The sequence below is a fragment of the Nomascus leucogenys genome, chromosome 19 (assembly GCF_006542625.1).
Source record: "Nomascus leucogenys isolate Asia chromosome 19, Asia_NLE_v1, whole genome shotgun sequence".
Lineage (NCBI taxonomy): Eukaryota > Metazoa > Chordata > Mammalia > Primates > Hylobatidae > Nomascus > Nomascus leucogenys.
The window spans coordinates 20,145,914-20,166,590 of NC_044399.1; the positions used below are offsets into that span (position 1 = coordinate 20,145,914).

General features: G+C 53.9%; 1 protein-coding gene across 1 annotated transcript in view; it reads right to left on the reverse strand.

The window, feature by feature from the left end:
- Positions 1–9,047: 9,047 nt before the first annotated feature.
- The window catches only part of HS1BP3 (HCLS1 binding protein 3), a 33,301-nt gene continuing 21,671 nt past the window's right edge, over positions 9,048–20,677 (reverse strand). The window contains exons 5-7 of the mRNA XM_003275983.4: positions 16,010–16,170; positions 15,156–15,291; positions 9,048–10,465 (exon numbers count right to left, since the gene is read on the reverse strand). Of these exons, the coding sequence (XP_003276031.2) occupies positions 10,249–10,465; positions 15,156–15,291; positions 16,010–16,170 (514 nt within the window). The 3' untranslated portion in view covers positions 9,048–10,248. The remainder of the gene's footprint in view (positions 10,466–15,155; positions 15,292–16,009; positions 16,171–20,677) is intronic.

Below are 20,677 nucleotides of genomic sequence, written 5' to 3' on the forward strand. Positions count from 1 at the left end.
ATTTTTGCAAAGGTCACTCTGCTGTCCTGATTTCCACATGAGCCTGGAGATGCAGTTCTTGAGTTCGGACGTCAAGCCCTACCCTTCTCTTCTTAAACTTAGGACGCTTGAGCCTCAGGTCTAAGGAGGAATCCTCAAGCTGAACCCAAAAGCACCGATGCCAAACACACAACTTCGGGAACATGCAGTGGCAATAGCAGGAGCCCGCCTCTCACTCAGAAGCAACAACACTGCCTTAAGCTCAGCTGAAAGGGACACGAGATGACAGGATGACGGAGTTAAAGGTCCTAACTTGTAGCCAGCCTTACATAACCATGGGACAGAGCAAAACAAAACAAACACCTTCTCCCTCTCCACCCACAGCTGGCTGCAGGATGAGCACCATCCTGGGGGGCAGAGGCCACCAGACGCAGCATCAGGATCCCGGCCTGCTGCTCTAATATTGCCTGTGAGAAGTCAGGTTCTCAGGGCTCTAGTCCTCGCTCTCTGCCACATGAGAACCCACAGCAGCCTTCCTGCATCCCAACAAAGGACCATGCACTCCCCAAGCCAAAGGGGTCCTGGTGGAGACCTTCAGTAAGATTGCCACTTCAAAGCCGCTCCGGGGGCCCAGGTGGACCTCTGAGCTCTCCTCCAGGAAAAGGCCTGTTCTCATGAGGCCTGTTGTAGCTCAGGCTCTTGGAGCCTTCTCTACGGAGCACACTGAACAGTTTTCCAAATACTGAGGCTCCTCTTGGCTTCATTCCGGGAGTGGGAGAGGGGAGGGAAGATTGGGCTGAGCCGCTCTGTGGATTTGCTCAGCTGTGTGTCACCCCATGCTGCGCCAACAGGCCCCGAGCCACCATGCAGTAAATTCTCCCCATTCGCCTGTCCAGGACAACACAGGGTAACTAGAGGAAGAAAAAGAAAAGTTGGAAATCATACAGAGGAGGAGAGAGATGCTGTCAAGGAACAAAGGCCAGTTGGTGCCAGGACTTCCAGGCCAACTGAGGATTCTGACCCCTCATCGCTCCAGAGGACTCTGGAGGTGTCCTTTCCTTCAGAGGGTGCCCCCAGCCCCTTGACTCAGTTTTTCCCATTTACTGAACGGGAAACTCCTCCCACCGTCAGTGAAACATTTGCTAAGCCTCACTTGGAGCCCAGGTACCCTGGGGACTGTGGGGGCTGTCACCAAAGGTGGGGCATGGTCTGGGGATACCAGGTATCTTGGAGCCGCAGGCATCTTCTACTTCATGAGCTTCCTCCCTGTGGTTCCTTTTTTAAGTAGATTTTTTTAAAGAGCAGTTTTAGGTTCACAGCACAATTGAACAGCGAGTACAAAGTCCCCACATGCCTCCTGCCCCCACACATGCACAGCCTCCCCCACCACCAGCAGCCTGCACCATAGTAGGACATTTACCAGTGAAGCTACATGGACACATGGACACCTCCTTATCACCCAGAGCCATAGCGTACATTAGGGTTCGCTCTTGCTGCGGTGCATTCTATAGGTTTAAACTAATGAATAACGCCACGGATCCACCATGAGAGTATCATACAGATAAGTTTTTGCCCTAAAAATCCTCTGTGCTCCTCCTATTCATCCCTCTCTTCTCCTTGAACCCCAGAAACCACTGATCTTTTTATGGTCTCCATGGTTTCGCCTTTTCCAGGTCAGACAGCTGGAATCATACAACACATATAGCCTTTTCAGATTGCCTTCTTTCGCTTAGTAATATGTATTTAAGTTTCCTCCATGTCTTTTCATGGCTTGATAGCACATTTCTTTTTAGCACTGAATTAAATGCTCAGTGGAATCATCATCTAGATGTACTGCAGTCTATTTACTCATTCACCTACCAAAGGACATCTTAGTTGCTCCCAAGTCTTGGTAATTATGAGTCAAGCTGCTATAAGCATCCATGTGCAGATTTTTGTGAGGACATAAGTTTTAACTCCTTTGGGTAAATACCAAGGAGCACAAATGCTGGAGAGTATGGTAAGAGTATGTTCAGTTTTGTACTGTGGTTTCAACAGGTATATTGACATATAATTCACGTACAATCAAATGTTCCCATTTTAAGTGCACAGTTCGATGAGTTTTGGTGAATGTTTATAGTCATGCTCACGTGTAGCACACTTCCATCACTCCCAAAAGCTGCCTCATGGCCCCTCGCAGCCAACCACTCCTGTCCTGCCCATCCCCAGCCCCTGGCAACCACGGGTCTGCTTTCTGTCACTACAATTTTGCCTTTTCTAGAGTTTTATGTACGTGGAATCATACAAGATATAGTTTTAGGGTCTGGCTTCTTTCACTTAGCATGTTTGTGATACCCATTGTGGCATGTCTATTAAAGGGTTTTTCCTTTTTGACGCTGCACAGCATTGCGCTGCATCCATGTGCCACTGTTTGCTTGTTCATTGACCGTTTGATGGATATTTGGGTTGTTTCCTTTGGGGGAGGAACCCTTATGAATAAAGTTGCTATGAACATCCGTGTCTAAGTCTTTGTGTGTGTGGCTTCTTTTCGAAGGAAGGGGGAACGCTGGCTCACTCCCACCCAAACTGATTGAGGGTTGATGAGGAAGCTGGGAAAGCCCAAGGGGTAAAGAGAAAGGGATACAGGCCAGCCTGGCCGTGGGCTGCTGGAACTGCCAGAAACCTCTCTCCACTTGACCACATCGTGCTCAAAGGTCAGGGACCAGGAGAGGGAAACCGATGTGTTTACTTCCTGTCTCCATGGTGCTGGGAGAGCTGTTCTTGGTCTGAATGTGGAGTGAGCTGGGATGTACTCCCCGCTGCCGCATTCCTGTTGGCATTATTCCTTGTCAGAATGGCTCATTTCCAGTTTGTTCCATCTACCCTGCCTTTCGTAGACCTCCATGACCCACCTGGATCCAGCCCCCAGTCACATACCAGGGCCCCCTGGACACAGGGTTCCTCAATCCCAGGGCCCCTTTATGGGTCTCCAGTGGTTTTGTATGTGCCCATTCCCATGTGGCACCCCCAGTGAGGCAGCAGAAGCAGGCCATCACCCTGCTCACCAGCGTGGGGCTCAGAGAAGCTGAGAGACAGCAGAGGGTGGCACAGCCTCCTCCTGCACCTACAACCACCCTCCATGGAGAGCAAGCCATCAGCACCCCTTTCCACGAAGATGTCTGGCATTCACTCTCAGATGAAGAGAGGGAGCACTCAAACCCTAGGATTCCTCATAGCCCAGTAGACAACAGCTTAACAGAATTTCAACAGAATTTTAATTACACACATATAATTAATACTATGCATCAGGTATTGTTCAAATAACTTTACAAATATTAACTCATTTAGCCTTATACTACCATAATGAGGCAGGTAAAATTGTTACCCCCATTTTACAGATGAGGAAACTGGGACACAGAGAGGTTAAGTGACTGGCCCAGAGTCACACAGCCAGGAAGACCAAGAGCCAGGAGTTGGCTCACATTTTTAGTCTCTGCACTCTGCTGCCTATGGATTTGTTGGTTTCCTTCTTTTCCCAATCATTAAATTATTCTAACAGTTTTGTTGAGATATAATTTATATACCATAAACATCACCCATTTTAAGAGTACAATTAAACAATTTTAGTAAACTTATCAAATTGTGCAACCATCACAACAAGCCGACTTTAGAGCATTTCTATCACCCTAGGAAAGATTCTTTGTGCCATTTTGCAGTCACTGTTGGTTCCAACCTCTGCTTGAAGCAACTGCTAATCTTTCCGTCTCTGTAGATTTGTCCTGGAAATTTCATATACATAGAATCATACAACAGGTGGTCTTTTGAGTCTAGCTTCTTTCACTTAACATGATGTATTTGAGGTAGATCCATACTGTAGCATGTATCGCTCCATTCCTTTTTGTGACCTAATAATATTCCATTGTATGGATTTACTGCATTTAGTTTATCCATTCACCAGCCGAGAGGCTTTTCCATTGTTTCAACTTTTTGGCTGTGATAAATAAAGCTGCTATGAAAATCTGTGTACAAGCCTTTGAGTGGACATATATTTCTCTTTCTCTTTAGGTATATGCCTAGGAGTGGAATTGCTGAGTTGTGTGGTACATTTATGTTTACTTGTTTTAAAAACTGCTAAATCTATTTCCCAAAGTGCTGCACCATTTTCCATTCCATAGCCATGGATTTTATAGATTGTGAGGTCCTGATGCAAATCCTAGGGCCACCCATACAAGCAGACAGAGCCCAATTTAGGGTCCTGGAACCAGCCTAGGTGTAAAATGAAGCCCTCTGGGGAGGGTGGGGACTGAGTCAAACTCAGCCTCTCTGCAGCTTCTGATGTCTGAGAAACAGGTGGGCAAGAAATCAGCTGTTCTACTTTCTGATCCAGAAAAACATTGCCCTCTGGGACTTAGAGCACTTGTTAGGGGAAAATCAGCAAAGTGGCGATAACACCAAAAGGAAAAACAGAAACACACTGTGGAGACGTCAAGGGCGATCTCACCAAAGGAAGAAAACCAGCCTGAGAAGGCAGCAGTAAAGGCAGTTGGCCTGCAGCTCCCATGCTCCGGAAGCCTTTAGTTCCCACTGCCAGCATCCTCAGAACCTTTCCGACTCCCTCAGAGGCCAGCGAGAGGATAATGGGGTGATGGTAAGGGGGAGCCCCAGGACTCAGCAGCCTGTGGCTCTGAACAGACAGCACTGGTCCAGCCAGGGAAGGCCTTCTCCAGAGCTGCACTGCTGGAGGAAGGAAGGAAGGAGCGCCGCTGCCCCCCTGCCAGCCAGGATAGCTCTGAATGTCACCAGCTCTCCAGTTTGTGCCATTTCACTATGGAGAGTCATTTCACTATTTATTAAATAGTCATTTCACAAATAGTGAAATAAATAGTCATTTCACTATTTGATAAAGAGATCCAGCTTTTGATGGAGAGAATTTGACGTGTCTGGCAGCAGCTGCGAAGGACAGAACTTTATAATGATGGTACGTGGTGGGTGTCTACACACACTACTGCCTGCCCAGCTTCCTCCTGACACGTCCCCTCACACGGGAGTGAAACCCACATGGCACTGCTGAAACACACAGAGTGCACAGGGATGGCACGGGGGCCATGCCTTGCAGAATGGAATGGGCCTCTGCTTGCTACTGAATGCCACGTGCTCAGGACAGGTGGTAACTGTACTGGGTCGAATTGCGTCCCTTCAAATTCACGCCCACAAGGACCCTGTGAAGGTGCTCCTATTTGGAAATAGGGCCTTTGTAGGTATAATTAAGGTAAAATGAGGTCATATGAGATTACAGTGGGCTGTAATCCAATGACTGGTATTCTTTCCTATAAGAGGGAAATTTTGACACAGACACAGAGAAGACACCGTGTGAAGACGCAGACACAGAGGAGAGAAACCCATATGAAGACAAAGGCAGAGGCTGGGGTGATACAGCTATAAACCAAGGGACCCCAAGTATTGGCAGGAAACCCCCAGAAGCCAGGACAAAACAAAGTAGGATCCTTCCCTAGAGATTTCAGAGGGACCATGGTCCTACTGACATCTTGATTTTGGACTCGTGACCCCCAGAACTGTGAGATAATACATTTCTGTGGTTTAAAGCCACCCAGTTTATGGTGCTTTGCCACGGCAGCTCCAGGAAATGGAACAAAAGCTGAGCCCAGGCTGCAGGCAACAAACTGTCCATGCTGGCAGGTGGCAGAGGGGGAGGGACAGGAAGAGAGGGCCACATGGAGGAGGCACCTCCTTTAGTTGTGCCTGAGGTTCAGGCAGAAGGCCCACAGAACAGAAGTGAAACTAGAGGCTCAGCATGGCTCCTGGTAGAATTGGCTTTAATGGCTCAAGTTTTTTCATCTTTGCTTCCTCCAACTTGCCTGGAACAGGTACTGCACACGGTAGGTGCCCATTACGTGCTCAGTGTTTATGGATGAGCTCTGCATGTGGGAAAATAGATGACGTGATTGGCCAGTTGGGCTGGAGAGAGCTAGCCTAGCTTTATTTAAAAAGCCATTCAGAGGCGGCTGCTATGTGCTGAGTTGGCAGAGAAGCATCAGGCCTCTGAAAGTCATCAATAAAGAGCCGGCTTACCGAGGCCACATGCTGAGCCCATAATCCCACTCCAGAAGCTGTGGCTTTAGCCTGAGCGTGACCCGAGACATGAAATTGCTTGGCTTTTCCCAGTAGCCAGAGCCACGGAGCACAGGAGTGAGAGGCCAGCCACAGAGGAGGATGGATATCTGTGTACAGCGTGGGATTCTGTGTGTCGCAGCGCCAGGCCTGGCATGGAAGTCAGTGGTCAGCACCGGGGCTGGGGGCTTGACTGAGCTGTTGACAGGCCTGCTGATCACCTGCCCAGTGGCCTGCCAACTCCTGTTAGGAGCTAGCTGGTATCGGGCAGGGAAGTCCCTCTGTGAGGATCTAGCATGACCAGTCCACTGAAATTCCTTCAGGCACATAGAGGACTTTATAGTCTACCTGGCTTCCTCCCAGGACCCAGGGTAAGTCTCTTCACTTGGCACTGTGGGGTGAGGGGATGTCACACAGCCAAGCTGGACTGGAACCCTGGCCGTTTGCGCCCACAGAACCCGGCTGCTGCTTCACAGGATGCTGTGGGCTGCATGAGAACTCAAGGGCCAGTCCCTACTGCTCCTCCACTGGCCCCTGGGTCAGCCTCCCCATTGGCCCCTCAGTCAGCTTCTCCAACTGCAAGGCCTTAGGGTGCTGAGCAGGGAATGGTTTGGAGCGATCAGAGTTTGTAGTGAGTGGGACCATTCATAGCTTGATGCTGAGAGTTCAGCTCCTTGAGGAGGCTCTGAGCATTGACCATGTTTGCTCTGGGCAGCTGTGAACCCACATGAAGCCAATAGCAGCAGGCAGGACCACTATGTGGGGACAATGCTGGTAGCTCTGTTGCCCTGTCTCTTTCCCAGGATTGGCTCAGCTGGGCAGCTGGTGAGCTAGAGAAATGGGAATGACCCTTCATATCAGCCTGACACCGGGTATTAAATCACAGCACCAAGTATGTCAACACAACACCCAGATGGCTGCTGGACAGGAAGGCCACAGGGCCCCAGAGAGTGGATGGACTTTGCTGTCTGGTCTCTACCTTGTGTGAGAGCTTGAGACTCAGAGGAGCCCATGGGGCACATGGAGGTGAACTTAGTCCCAGATACATTGTATGGATGTTGTCATGGACACCAGTACTCAACAGGTAGGTGCTCTCCAGGGGAGCCCATGACATAGGCCTGGCCAGGGCAGGCCCTAGGGACTTTCCAGACCTCCAGAGGCCCTGAGGTCCCGGCTTCCTAAGAGGAACAATGCCGGAGGAAGGGAGCAGTGGGACCCCAGCCATAGACAGTACATCCTGTCCACGGGCTCACAACAGGCTTCGAAATAAACAAGTGTTGCTGTCCTCAATTAAACTTCTGTTTCCCTTCCACAGGGAACTCTCAGCTGCAGGCTCCTGGCTTGAGCAGACCTTCTCAGAATGGCCAAACTGCCTGTCCTCAGGAGCCAGGACTCCAGCTCAATCTTAGCTACAAGATTCCAACCAAAATCTTGGGGGGAATAGAGGCTACATTCTGTCCCTGCAGGAGGCCTCTCGGGCTCCCTGAGAACCTGTTTCTAGTTCTCTAGTGGATTTCAGTTTACACAACTCTCTACTTCAGCATCCCTGGGTCCCAGGGCTGAAGCTGCATCTCAGAACCTGAGGCCTGAAGGCCAGGGCGGGTTTGACAGAGGGGGAGGGCCATCTGATGTCAGACCTGAAAGGGTCCCAGGGCCAGTCCAAGCCTAGACCATCTCCACTGTGGGAGAATAGGGGGTAGGTCTGGAGACAGAAAGCGGTCCTCTTTCTTTCTACACGGGTCTTGGCTGCGCAGTTACTGGCCCGGTGACCACACTGGGCCTGGGGCTCTATGCCTCCTCTGCCTTGGTTGGCATAGTGAGGAGTGACCAGAATCCTCCCCTTCCCCTACCCTAAGCAGCAGCCTGGGTGGCTGGGGCAGGGCAGCTTCCCTGGCTGAGTCCATTGTTTTAAAGGACAATCCTCTCCCCCTCTCCCCTCCCTGATGGTCTGGCATCAGCCTAGGCACAGAAAAGAACATCACTAACACAGGCTGGAATGGGTCACAGGCACAGGCTTTATCAGGCGACAAGGATCACTGATTGGCCATGAGTTGCAGTCCTGTGTGGGTGAAGAACAAGCCACAGTTGGAGCATCAATATCTGGGGATCTTTGTGATGGTGTCCAGAGTCCAGACCACTGAGGAGGTGGGGCCCACAGTGGATGAATACATAATGGGCAGGCCAGGTTCTGCCAGTGACCGCAAGCAGAGCACCAGCCCCTGTGGCCACCTACCCTGCTGTACCCTCTGCTCCTATGTCACCCAACCCAAAGCAGGTGGGGAGCAGGAGGCAGGGAGCCAGCATCAGGGTGCAGAAAGGGCAGGGAGGGGACAAAGCCCAAGGGAGAGCTGGGGCCACCTCTCTGAGGAAGACCTGGCCCCATCCCCTCCCCACTCCTACTGAGACCTTCCTCTGCAGTCAGCAAGGGATGCAGGGCCTGGGGCTGAATGCTGGGAAGGAGGGGCAGCTGTGAAGGGGGAAGGCAAATGGGTGGAGCCAGGGCTGGAGCTGTCCCAGAGCAGGCTCAGAGCCCTGGGGAGCTAGCTGACCCTCTGAGCCTGGGTTAAGACAGAGAAGGAGGAAGTCAGCTCTCGACCCCAAAACCACCTGTTTCCTCTCACTGTAGCACTGGTGGAGGGGAAGCTGCTCAGGACAGGGCAGCACAGCTGGAGAGGGACGTGATCAGATGCAGGACAGAGCAGACAGGTCCTGGCACGGGCCAGGAGCTGGAGACACTCAACACTGATGGCTGCAAACCACCTGCACCATCAGCTGGGGGTTCCCTCAGGGCTGGCTGTGGTGTCTGTCAGAAAAGGGTCTGGGGTCCTAGTCCCACCCGCTCAATGCTTCTGCCAGGCAGGACAGGGCCAAGGAACAATAGTGGTTGCATTTCATTTAAAACTGTTTCATTAAAAAACAAAACAAAACAAAAAACTAGCTCTGAACATGAAGAATTATACCCAAGAAAGACATCTTAACATTTTTTGCTTTATTAAACATCATTCACTGAGAATTTCCAAAGCACTGTGTGGTGCCCAGACCTGTGTGCCAGGGCTCTGGGGGTCGGGAGAAGTCTAAGGCACGGGCCCTGCCCTGGCGCACGGCTCCTTCTCCCTGGGAAGGCAGCTCCACTGGTGAAAGGCCACTGACCAAGTCCAGACCCTGAGGACGGTGAAGGCCTCGGGGCAGAAGCCTGAGAGAATCATACCCCACTGGCAGTGGGAGGCGGTGCAGGCTGGGAGCTCTGCCCAGGCCCCAGGCTGAGCTGTGGGGAATGCTATGACCCAGTTTGCTGAGAGCTGCAATGACCAATGTTGGCTCTGTGCCCAGAGGCCCAAGAAGGCCATGGACTGGGCTGGCCTTTCCTGGGAAAGGAGGAGGGAGGAACTGGGGCCTAGCAGGGCCGTCTGTACCCTGGAGGGGCAGGGCCTGACTTCTCCCTTTAGAGCTCGCATCAAGAGGAGGCTCAGGAGGGACTTGCATGAGAACACTCCAGACAGCCGATCTCCCGCTCAGTATTCCTCTCCTGGGAGACCCACCCAGACCCTGCAGGCCCCTGGCAGCCATGAGGAGCAGAGACCCTGGAGTAATTTGGCTTGGGGACCGCCCCCCCCACCCCCACCCCAGGCCCAGGCCAGTCAGTCACCCAGGCTGCAGCTTAGGCTAGGGGAAGGGGAGGAATCTGGTCCCTCCTTCTTACTATGCGAACAGAGGCAGAGGAGGGCTAGAGGCCCAGCTCCAGTTTGGGTCTGTGCTGGGGCTGGCAGAACCCACGGGCATGAAGCTTCCCTGCCCCATGTGACAGCTCGCTAGGGCCCCACATGTCTTGCTTCATTCTTGGGGCTGCGCTTCTGGTTGGCAAGGCATCCCCACACACTTCCTCCCCTTCATGTCCACGGGGAATAAGACACGCTGGGCTCCGGCTCCTAGGGCGAGAGCCACTCCCGCAGCCTGCAGGGTTCTACTTTGGCCCCACAGCCCAGGAGAAAATGGAACCATGCAGTTCTGGGTGCTATGACCCAGGCTTCCGCCTGGCCTCCCCTGGGGGTGGGGAGGTTCTGACCCTGCAGGGCCCAGTCCCTTCCCTTCACCCAGATGTTCCCACAGAGCATGGAAGGCTCAGAAGAGGCTGGGGGTGGCCTGGGCCGGTGTATCGTGGTCTCAGATGTACTGCAAGATGTCCATCTCGTCCATGGCTTGGATCTGCTCCTGCGGCTTCTGCCGCCCAGCCACAGCTTCAGCCGGGCCTGCTTTGGGGGGAACAGCTGGTTTTCTGGGTACTGCCGGCTTAGTTGCCACTGGTGGCTTGGGCTTAGTCTGGGGCTTGGGTTTGGGCTCAGCCCCCAGGTTCAGAATCTGGTCCAAGTCCTCTTCAACTCTAGGGAACCACAGGGAGGAACCCTGAGCATAACACGGCCACCCCGCGACAGGAACAAGACCCCAGGCAATGCCACTGCCCACACGGGGCTGGGCAGCTGAAGGGAGCCCAGCCTGGGCCAGGTCAAGGCTCTGCCCTGACCCACCCTGCCCCGCCCCATTCCACTCCAGCTCCTGCACCCATCCTGCTCAGAGGAGACACGAAGGCCAGGGCTCTCCTTCCCTCCCACCCACAGCAAAGCAGGCACAGGGCAGGTCCCACACAGCCTCCTGAGAGTTGCTCTTCAGGTGACCCCACTTGACACATGCTGCCTTCTGTAGGGGGCTTTCCCTCCAATCCCTTCAGAAATAACCACCAGCTATTATGTACAGAGTTCCCGCTCTGTGTTGAGCACTTCAGACACATTATCATATTTTATCCTCAAAACACCACTCTGGGGAGGCACGACTGTGCTTCCATCATGCAGATGAGGACACTGGAGTCCCAGGAGGCTGAGTGACCTCAAAGGGATGGTACGTGACAGTGCCTTTGTTGGAAGGAACAGGACATCGGACCTCAGAAGCTGAGCCCTCATCCAAAGCAAGTTCAGCCAGAGAAAGTAACCAGGGCCACTGAGCCGTGGTGGTGCAGGGTCGGCCCGCCCACAGTGCCCCTCTGTGGGCCACACGGGTGCTAGACAGAGTCCAGCGAGAGCTGAGGATGGCCTCGGCCAGGGCCCACCAAGACTCTGTCATGACCCCAGAACTCTGATCTCCCACTGGTGGGTGGGCAAAACGTCCCGGCAGTGTTACGGTCACTTAGGACCACCCCTGGGTACTGAGGGCAAGAAATAGGCCAGGCCACTGATTCTCCAGAATTTGATTTCTGGAGACCAGATGCACAGTGGAAGACTCATTCAATCCATTCCACCCACTCAGCTCTGTGCTGAACACCTGTGATGGCCAGACATTTCCACGTTCGTTAACCCATTCAATAATCTCCAAACACTGTGTGGTCGCAGAGATTAGCCCTGTTTTACAGATGAGAAAACTGAGGTGCAGAGAGGGAAAGGGCCTTGCCCTGAGACCCACAGCTAGTGTGAGGATGAACAGGACTTGGCCTGCATGTGGCTGGTTCTCTGGGGTGTTCCCCTGGCTGGGGCACTCGGACTCCAGTGTCAGGGTGAGGTTTCCCCTTGTGCTAACGGGCATCTCTATGTCTATCGCTCAGCCATGCTGGAGTCAGGTGAAGGAAGGCACAAGTATTGAAAGCAGAAGACCTGGAGCACCCACTTGGTCCCTACAAGCTTCGGCTTCCTCATCTACAAGCAGGAGTAACAGTGTCACTGGCACTGCTGCATGGAACTGTGCACAGAAGCACAGCACTGCGGGAGGAGAACTGGCTTCTGTTCCTCACCCTGCAACTCCTCCATCAGGCGGCCTCAGGCCACTCCTCCTCCCTGGTCCTCAGTCTCTTCTATAAAGTGGGATTGTACTTGCTCTACCACCCTCACAGGGATTCTTACAAGGATCAAATAAGACAACACAAGGAAAGTCATTTCCAAATGTACAGGAAGGCTGTATGTACTGATGTCTACTGACAGCCACAGGGGCTGAGCAAGTGGGCATAAGATACAGAAAAGCAGTGCCTCCATCTACAATGTGGGACACCCCCAGCCCAGTCAGACAGGGGCCACACAATTGCAAAGGCCTGGAAAGAAGGTGTTGAAGTCCAGAGAAGGGAGTGAGCCCTTGGGCCAGAGCAGGCTGGGAAGGCCTCCTGGGAAGGTGGGCCTTTTCAGAAGGGTGAGCCTGGCATGAATAGGGGAGAGAATTCTGGAGAAGGGAGCAGACAGCAGAGATCTGGAGGTGGGAATGAGAATCAACAGGAAGAACCAGGCAGGCTCATGAGCAGCGGCTTCTTGCCCTGGGGCAGGGCCGGGCAGGGGTGGGGATAGAGAGGCGATACCTCTGATCAGGACAACTCCTGGCACTACCAGAGAGCCTGTGTGAGTATGGAGGTGCCCAGCACAGCACCCCCAGGGGTGGATGCCTGCCTGCAGCCAGCTGTGGAAGGAGCTCCGGACACCCTGCCTGCTTCCTGGCTCAACCTCCTGTGATGGGGCACAAACCCCGGAGAGAGAATTCAGAGTCTGTTTGGATGGCAGAGAAATGAATAAAAGGTGTCCTTCTTGAATAAACCCAGAGGGACTGGCCCAAGCCAGGCCTTCACAGAGAGATCAGCTGTCTTGGGGTAGAGGCGATTTCAGGAGGTGTCACTCATGGCCAGTCTGCTCCTGGCCACCTCAGGTCAGATGTTCCGGAGCTCCCTCCAAGTGGCAGCCCTTCCTTGACTCCCCCAGGGCAGGTGCCAGCTCCACTGGCATGATGCGGCCTCCATTGAAGGCTGAGGGTACCTGGGAAAAGCTCAAAGGGACTGAATTATCCTCAAATAGGGGCCCTTTGGAAAATAACGCAGCCGCTAGAGGCTTACGTCAGATTTCAGGATTATCCTGCTTGGCAAGGCAGTGACTCTTTGGAACTCATCAGCAGCTGGATTTGCTCCCAGGTGGGAGGTGAACATGGGTGGTCAGCCACGGTGGGAGGCAGCATAGCTGCTCTTGGGACACAGAAGGCTGCAAGGCACCGCTTTTCCAAGCACCCTATTTCGGAGTCATGACTAGGACTAGCTCGCACTAGCGCAAGGTCCAGCTCTTTTCTCCTCCAGGCCCAGCTGGTGTGAGCTCAACCAGTGAGGGGTAAGGGAGCTCTAAGACCCTGGCCCCATTCCTTCTCCCTGGGTCCCTGTGGAAGACAAGACTCACCTAAATGTCTAGACTAGAGGCCCTGCCCTGGTGTGGCTGCACAGCCAGAAGGAACAAAGGCTTCTCAGCCTCGACCCGCTCAGTGTACACCCCACGCTGCCTCAGGGCGGCTGAGGCTAGTGACAGAATGAACGAAGGGGTGAAAGCATGAATGAATGAATGACTATCAGAACATTCTTTATTATGAGGAAGCCCAACTACTCCCTGGATAGTCACAGGGAGTGTGAGAGGCCAACCACAAAGAATGAATGTGGTTCCTGCTCTCAAGAAGCTAATCCTAGTGCTACGGCTCTTTTTGAATTTTTCTGAATTTAAAAAAAAGAAAAGCAGCTAATCCTTTCATTAGCAGATGTCTGCTAAAGTGAAGGTGGGGGTGCGGGACCCACGCTTTTTGAGCAGGGATTCCCCAAGCGCTCTGGGGGATGCTAAGGGGCACCACAGAGGGAGGGCCCAGGGACGAATGAGAACGTAAAGTGCCGTGTGGTGCTGGCCCGCGCACTGCGAGCCCTGCTTTTTGTGGCATTTCCCCAATTCATCAGCCACAGAGCCCCTTTGAAGGTAGCCTTTGACCCCCCCACTGTACCATGTTCCATAGAACACAGGTTGGGAAGTAAGGGATTTAGAATAAACTAGGCCAGAAAGGTCCCACGAGAGGGACCCCACAGGGACACATGGACTCCTAGACATGCTCGGCCTGGCCCTGCTGCTCCCCAGGCAGACTCTAGTATTTCATTTCCCTGTGCCTCGGTTTCCCTCTAATAAAATAACAATCCTGGTTTCTTCCAGCCCGCTGGGATGTCAGGAGCGAGGACACAGGATGAGAGTGAACAGATGCCAGGGGCCTTGGGGACATGTAAATACCAGAAGCCGTCATGGTGACTCAGGCTTGGCGGGCACTTGGAGGGCTGTCTAATAGCCCGAGGCTGCTAATGAGGGGTACAGATGACAGCCTCCAGGCCCTGCATGCCTTGGTGTCACATAAGCCGTTCCTGGAAAGAGGCGGCCTGGCTTCCTGTGAATCCCAGGCACAGTCTTGTGTCCTGGAGCATGGAGGAGGAGCTGGAGACACGCACAGCACTGAGCCTGCTGAGAATCTGGCCAGGAGGTAAAGGCCTGGGGAGAACTGGGGGGCTGGGTGGGGAGGCAGATCACCCAGCCAAGTGCTCAGACAGTCCCTGATGAAGTGGAGGGGCCAGGCCAGGGGCAGAGTGGGGCCTTAGCCAGGTGGCCTCCCACACTTGATTTCTTATAATATGGAGAAAATAGCATCTACCTTAGGGGGCCGTCGTGAAGATTACATAAGACAGCGTGTAAGGAGTCTGGCTTACTGCATACACAGCAAGGACTCAGGAAATAGGAGCCATCACTGGCACAGGTTCTGCCAATTGACCTCCACGTGACAGATGAGGCCTCATTCTCCCTACCTTCTGTGAAAGCTGCTGACCGGGCCCTCCAACAGAGAGGCCATCAGCAGGACACCTGCACTTTGTCCCCTCGCTGGGTGGGCTGCATGCTGCCATGAGTCAATTTAATTTGTTCCTAAACTTGCTTATGCCAGTTACACTTGCTCTTGCAATTATATAATTTAATTATTCTTTACATAAACTGCTAAAATATCATTGTGAAAAGAAAGACTGGTTGTGCACACAAAGTTCTCTCTTTCTGGAACTAGCTGAGCAGCCCTGGGCTGCGGATCCTCCCCCTCAGCCCCCTTCACCGCCTCTCACCCAATGTGCACCCACAGGTTTCTACTTTTCACAGGCCTGGGGTCCTCCCCTCAGAGGAGGCTGGGGCTGAGACTGGGCAATGCCCCCAAATGAGCCAGGCCCTTGGCTCTGTCCAGGACACTCTCAGAGCTGGCCAAGCGCCACTGGGGACAAGTGGTACCTGAACAGTTCCTTGGAGGCATCCCTGTGGCCGAGGCTGGGCGTGGGCCCTCCACTCTCACAGGCGGCCGGCAGCAGGAGGGAGTCACCCAGGTGGACGGCCCCGCCGAGGTCAGGATCATCAAACAGCTTCAGGGCTGTGGGAAGGCAGCAGCAGGGGGGTCAGAGGAAGCCTCTCGGCTGGGATGCCATGGCCACTCTCTCTCTACCCCATCCTAGGAAGTCTTCCGGGGAGTCCTACAGGAATTGATGCCTCTGTTCAACCTGTCATAACTGGTGCTGCTTTGCAACTGTCAGGCGATGACCTGTTTCCCCAGGGGCCCCCGAGGCCCTCGGGATAGGGACTAGGGACAGGGACTAGGTCTCACTCCTCAGCATGTTCTTGGGCCTGGCCCTCAGTGAGGGCTCACCAAGTATGGGCTGAATTAGCGGGTGGCATCAACTCCCCTCACTGGAGGATGACCTGGGCATGTGAGGAAAGGGACCCAGGGATGAGTGGAGATGCCCCAGGGACGAGTGGAGATGTCCCAAGGCTGCTCTGTTTTCCCTCTGCCAATTCTGCACAGAGCCCTCCAGGGTAGTCCATGCAGGTGACACAGAGTCCCATTAAATCCAAACCTACAGTCACACACATGCCCAAGGCAGGCCCTATCACTTTCCACACAAAGGTGCCTGGAAGCCCAGGGCCCATATCTGCCCACAGATGTCATGGAAGCACAAAGCTGAGTCTATATCACATCTAAACAGGACAGGGGAGAAATGGCTCCTATTCACGCCAGGTGAGTCCAGACCCTGCCTGGTGACCGGGCTGGGCACTGAGAGGACACCAGGAGCAGACCCCGGGGCTCTACTTACAGTCCATGGATGACACGTCCTCCGAGGGGCCCTGCGGAGACAGCTTCCTGCCCAGGCCAAAGAGCCCCTCATCAGGGTCCACCTCCTCATCAAAGATGGTGAGCCGGGGCGAGGGCTTGGCTTTCACGGCCACTTTGGGATGTTTCTTGGGCTTCCTGGAGCTGGAGAATCACAGAAAAAGCACAAGGTGAAGATTTCCCACAATTGTCCAGGTGTCCTGGTCAGACCCACACAGGCGCTGGGCCCTGCAGTGGGGGTGGCTGGATGCCATGAGCCAGAAAAGACCAGGCCAGAGGGACCAGGGAAGGCCTGGGGAGGGCCACCCAGAGCAATCCAGGCAGGTGGAGCTGAAGTCTTTCTGAAATCCCTAACAGATGGTCACACGGCCAAGGGAAGGACAGGTCCTCCATCCCAGGGGAGAAAAGCAGGCCAGCGAAGGTGGTTGAGGAGCAAGTTTCCCCAATGACAGAGTGGTAACGCCCCTGCTACTGTGGGCAGCTGTGCCCTGTGTTCAAGAAATGACCACTGTTAGGAGGAGCAGGCGGCTGCCAGGACTGGACACCGGCTGCCAGACAACCCCAGCTCTTAGACGCCTTCAGGCCTTGAGTCTGCCATGTGGTCACAGGCCAGAGATCACGCTCCCATTTGGAAGGTGGAGACAGCTACCTGGTCTCAGGGTCTCAGCACTTGGGGGCCAGGCTCAGAGAACCACACTCCACAGCCCCTCGGAAATGGGGATGGACCTGGTCTTGAGCCACAAACCTCAGGGCTAGGACTCAGGAGAGCAGAAAGGCAGCCTTGGTAAGTGCCTTATTGTTTCCTTTGCATGGTAAAACCACCATTGTTCTAGTTAGCACTTGGGTTCTGTGGAGCAGCCCCCCTCTTTCAGGAAGCCTCTCTGGGACTTGTCCACCTCCCCTGCTCCGGCTCTGCCACCCCAGGTCCCATTACAGTGCACTTGCAGACTGGTTGAGGAGGTCCTGCTCTGGGCCAGACCCTGCTGTGAGAAACTAGGACGGGGCAGGATGGAAGCTTCTGGGTTGTGGGAGTACTTTAGTTTTGATCCAGGCGGTGGTTACGGGCTGGATAAGTAAACACGCATGGAGCTGAATGCTCAGGATCTGTGTACATCACTGTAAGTGATACTGCCCGTAAGTAAACACACTTGATTTTACTTTAACAATTACTTTAACAGGCATTCAATCGCTGCTGATAATGCCTGTTAGCCATTTTAAGGTTCCTGAAAATAATGAGAATATGCTCTTTACTGGAAACTGAAATTCCATGTGCCTGTCTGCCTGGCGGGCAGTTCCACTGGACTGAGGTCACTATGTAACGTCACCATTTGAGCTCATGTCGGTAACACTGGGGCAAAACTGCACCGAGAGGCTGGCCTACACAATGATACAGATTAACCAATGGCAGATAAATATAGCAGAATGGCCCTGGGTGCTGGAGGGGCAGGTCCCCGCAAGGTGACCATTCCCACAGTCTGGAGTCTGAGGTCTGGCAGAATTCCAGGCACCCAGCCGAGGCGAGGAGAAACTATGAAGGCCAAGAAGACTCCCTGCTGGAAGGCTCCCTGCTGGAAGGCTGTAGGACGGAGCACCCTCTGAGCTCAGAGCCCAGTCCCAGGTGAAGGATCTCTGCAGGGCGCGTTTGTTGGATGAGGAAACAGTGGTCCAGAGAAGCTGAGTGTCTGCCGAAGGCCACACAGCAGGGAAGGGACAGGCAGGCTGGGTCTAGATTGAGGATGGTCATACTCGTGGTCCTATCCTCTTGTCCCCTCCAAATGTCCCATGAGGAAGGTGATATAGGATGGGGCAGGGATAACTGCTGTTCTCTGGGGAGAAAGTGACATGTTTCAAGGGTAGTGAGGGGGAGCAGAGACGCAGTGACAGGGACTGCTTCAAGAAGGCCCATCTGCCTGGTCCTGTGCTTTCTCCATCCAGCTCAGGCCATGAGGGACCTCCTCTGCTGTGCACCACCCTCAGGCCCTGCTTGTGGTGCTGGAGGTGAGGTGGAGGGAGCCTGGATTCTCCACCCTAAGGGCAAGTGCTTTCCAGAAATCTTCAGCTTCTGCTCCTCTGAGATCTGGAGGAGCCAGGGCTTGCCTGCTCTTACTCAGATATTCTCCCCTTTATTCTCAGCAATCAGGCAGAGCCAGCTCAGCTCTCGACTCCTAGGAAGTAGGTACCAAACAAGGGCCATGGCCTCCTGGGGCAGACAGCAAAGCTGACCCCAGCCAAGACCCACTGAGTTGGAAACCCCAAGCAGGCCCTGGAGGCTGTGTTCAGTCTACTGTGGAATTCCACAGTCAGCCAGGCTTGCAGCCACGGTTCTGCCCGATGCTTCTCTCCACTTTGTTCCCCATCTCTACTGCCCACTGTGTGGCCCTTGCTCCTGGACCCAGCAGGCACTGCGGTGGGGAAGGGTGGAGAGCCGCCCCAGCCCCTACCCAGGTGGCAGCTCTCAAGGAGGGCAGGTCTGAGGCTGCTCTGCAGCCTCCCCCAGCAGCAGCTCCACGCCACACCCCCCACTGTCCCCTCAGAAACAAGCAGGCCCTCCCTGGCTCCTGGGGAACAAACTTGCATCGTACCCAGCCACAGGCCCCTCGGGGCAGGGGGAGCAAGAGGCTTTGCATTGACCAGAAATCAGAGGGCGCACAGAGGGAAGCGAGCCATCTGAGGAACAGAGGAAGCGAGAGAGAACAGGCGCGAAGAGGTCTCTCTGGAGAAGCCGTGGTGCCCCTTCCTATGCCTGCACCTGGTCTTGACAGCACACAGGAGGCCTAACTTTCCTGCCATGTGAGTTTTCTCCTCCAGCTGGATCATGTCCTTGTTTTTCTCCCTAGAGACATGCTTGCCCTTTTGTTGTCTTGAACTGAAATAAAGTGGATCTACAGCACACGCGGGCGGCTCTGGCAGGCATGGTCTGTACCCTACCCCCACTCACCCATGCCGCGTGGGCTGCCTTCTCTACCTCCCCAACTCTCCAGACCCATCTCCAGGGGAATCAAGGAAGAAGCAGGAAATATGGAGTTTTGGTGCCTAAAAGCCCCAGGGTCCTGTCCTGAGCGGCCCAAAACTGTCAGGCTCTGGGGACTTAGTAAAGTGCCTGGTCCGGAACAGATACCTTGATAAACTCTGGATGAGAGGATGGGTGATGGATGGAGGGGAGGAGGGATGGACAGGTGGAGGACAGGTAGGCAGGGAGCAGGGTGCCAGCACATCTCCATCTTAGGATTCTGTTAACCTGTTCCCCAAGGTGGGAGGGGCAGGGAGGGAAGGGGGATAGGCCCCCAACCCGTCTCGGACAGCACCCTATGTGCAAAAGCCCCTCCTCCAAAGATCTCCTGGCCGACTCCACTGGCCTTGCTGCCAGGCCCTCAGCCACTCTATGAGCAACTCATTCCTTCCCTCGTGAGCACCTTTGATGGCGAGTACTCACTGAGAACCTCCCACCTGCAAGAACCTGTGCTGGGGACGACGGAACGAAGATGAGAACGAGCTGCCGCTGTCCCCAGAAACTCATGGCAGAGCAGGGTCACATAGAAACTGATCATTATGGCCGAGCGAGGTGGCTCATGCCTGTAATCCCAGCACTTTCGGAGGCTGAGGCGGGTGAATTTAAGAATAAAATATGAAAAGTGCTTTAGTTTAAAGCAAAAAGTTTGCGGGAGGCCAGGAGTTTGAGACCAGCCTGGCAAAGATGATGAAATCCCATCTCTACTAAAAATACAAAAATTAGCGCAGCATGGTGGTGCATGCCTGTAATCCCAGCTACTCGGGAGGCTGAGGCACAAGAATCACTTGAACCCCAGGGACATAGGTTGCAGTGAGCTCAGATCACACCACTGCACTCCAGCCTGGGTGACAAAGCAAGACTTTGTCTCAGAAAAAAAAAAAAAAAAAAAAGGAAACTGTTCATTAGCACACAGGGTGTTCCGCTCTGTCACGGCAGAGCACAAAGGACAGAGCCAACCAAGCCTGAGGGCTCAGGGAGGACTTCTTGGAGGAGGTGATGTGGAGACAGGAAGTGAACTTGGTGGAATGAGGGCTAAATAGCCTCTCAGGTACAGGACCTGAGAGTCACACTGTGAGGGTCTGCAGGGGGCGTGACTAGGACATAACTAGGAACCCAGATTCCTCTTGGTAAAAGGGGACCCCTTAGGTTTGCAGCAGACATAGTGCCATGAGGGAACAGGCTGAGAGTCAGGTCTCTCCAGGGAAGCTTTGCGCATGGTCCATAGAAGAAACGACCAGAGCCTGGACTAGGGGAGCAGCGGTGGTGCGAGGGGAAGACAGGCTAGGGGGAACTTCAGAAGGCAAACGTGCTTATAAATCTGGACAGTTAAGTTGATCAGCTGGCAGAAGGGAATTGTCTAAGGTGATGACAGGTTTCTGATCTCAGTGAGGGGGTCAGTAATTCCATATGAGAGGTCTATCACTCAGCCTCTGAGCCATTTCTTCACCCTTCTCCTAGCACAAACACCTCAGGGTTGTCATGAGCACGGAGTCGGGTCGGGTCGGGTCGCACACATGGGCTATCACTTGGGGGCCCCCTCAATCCTCTCCTCCCTGGTCCTCCTCCTCCTCCATTCCTATATCAGCATCCACCCAGCTGTCTGCAGGCACAGGGCCTGGCTCTGCAGTGCCTGCCCTCCAG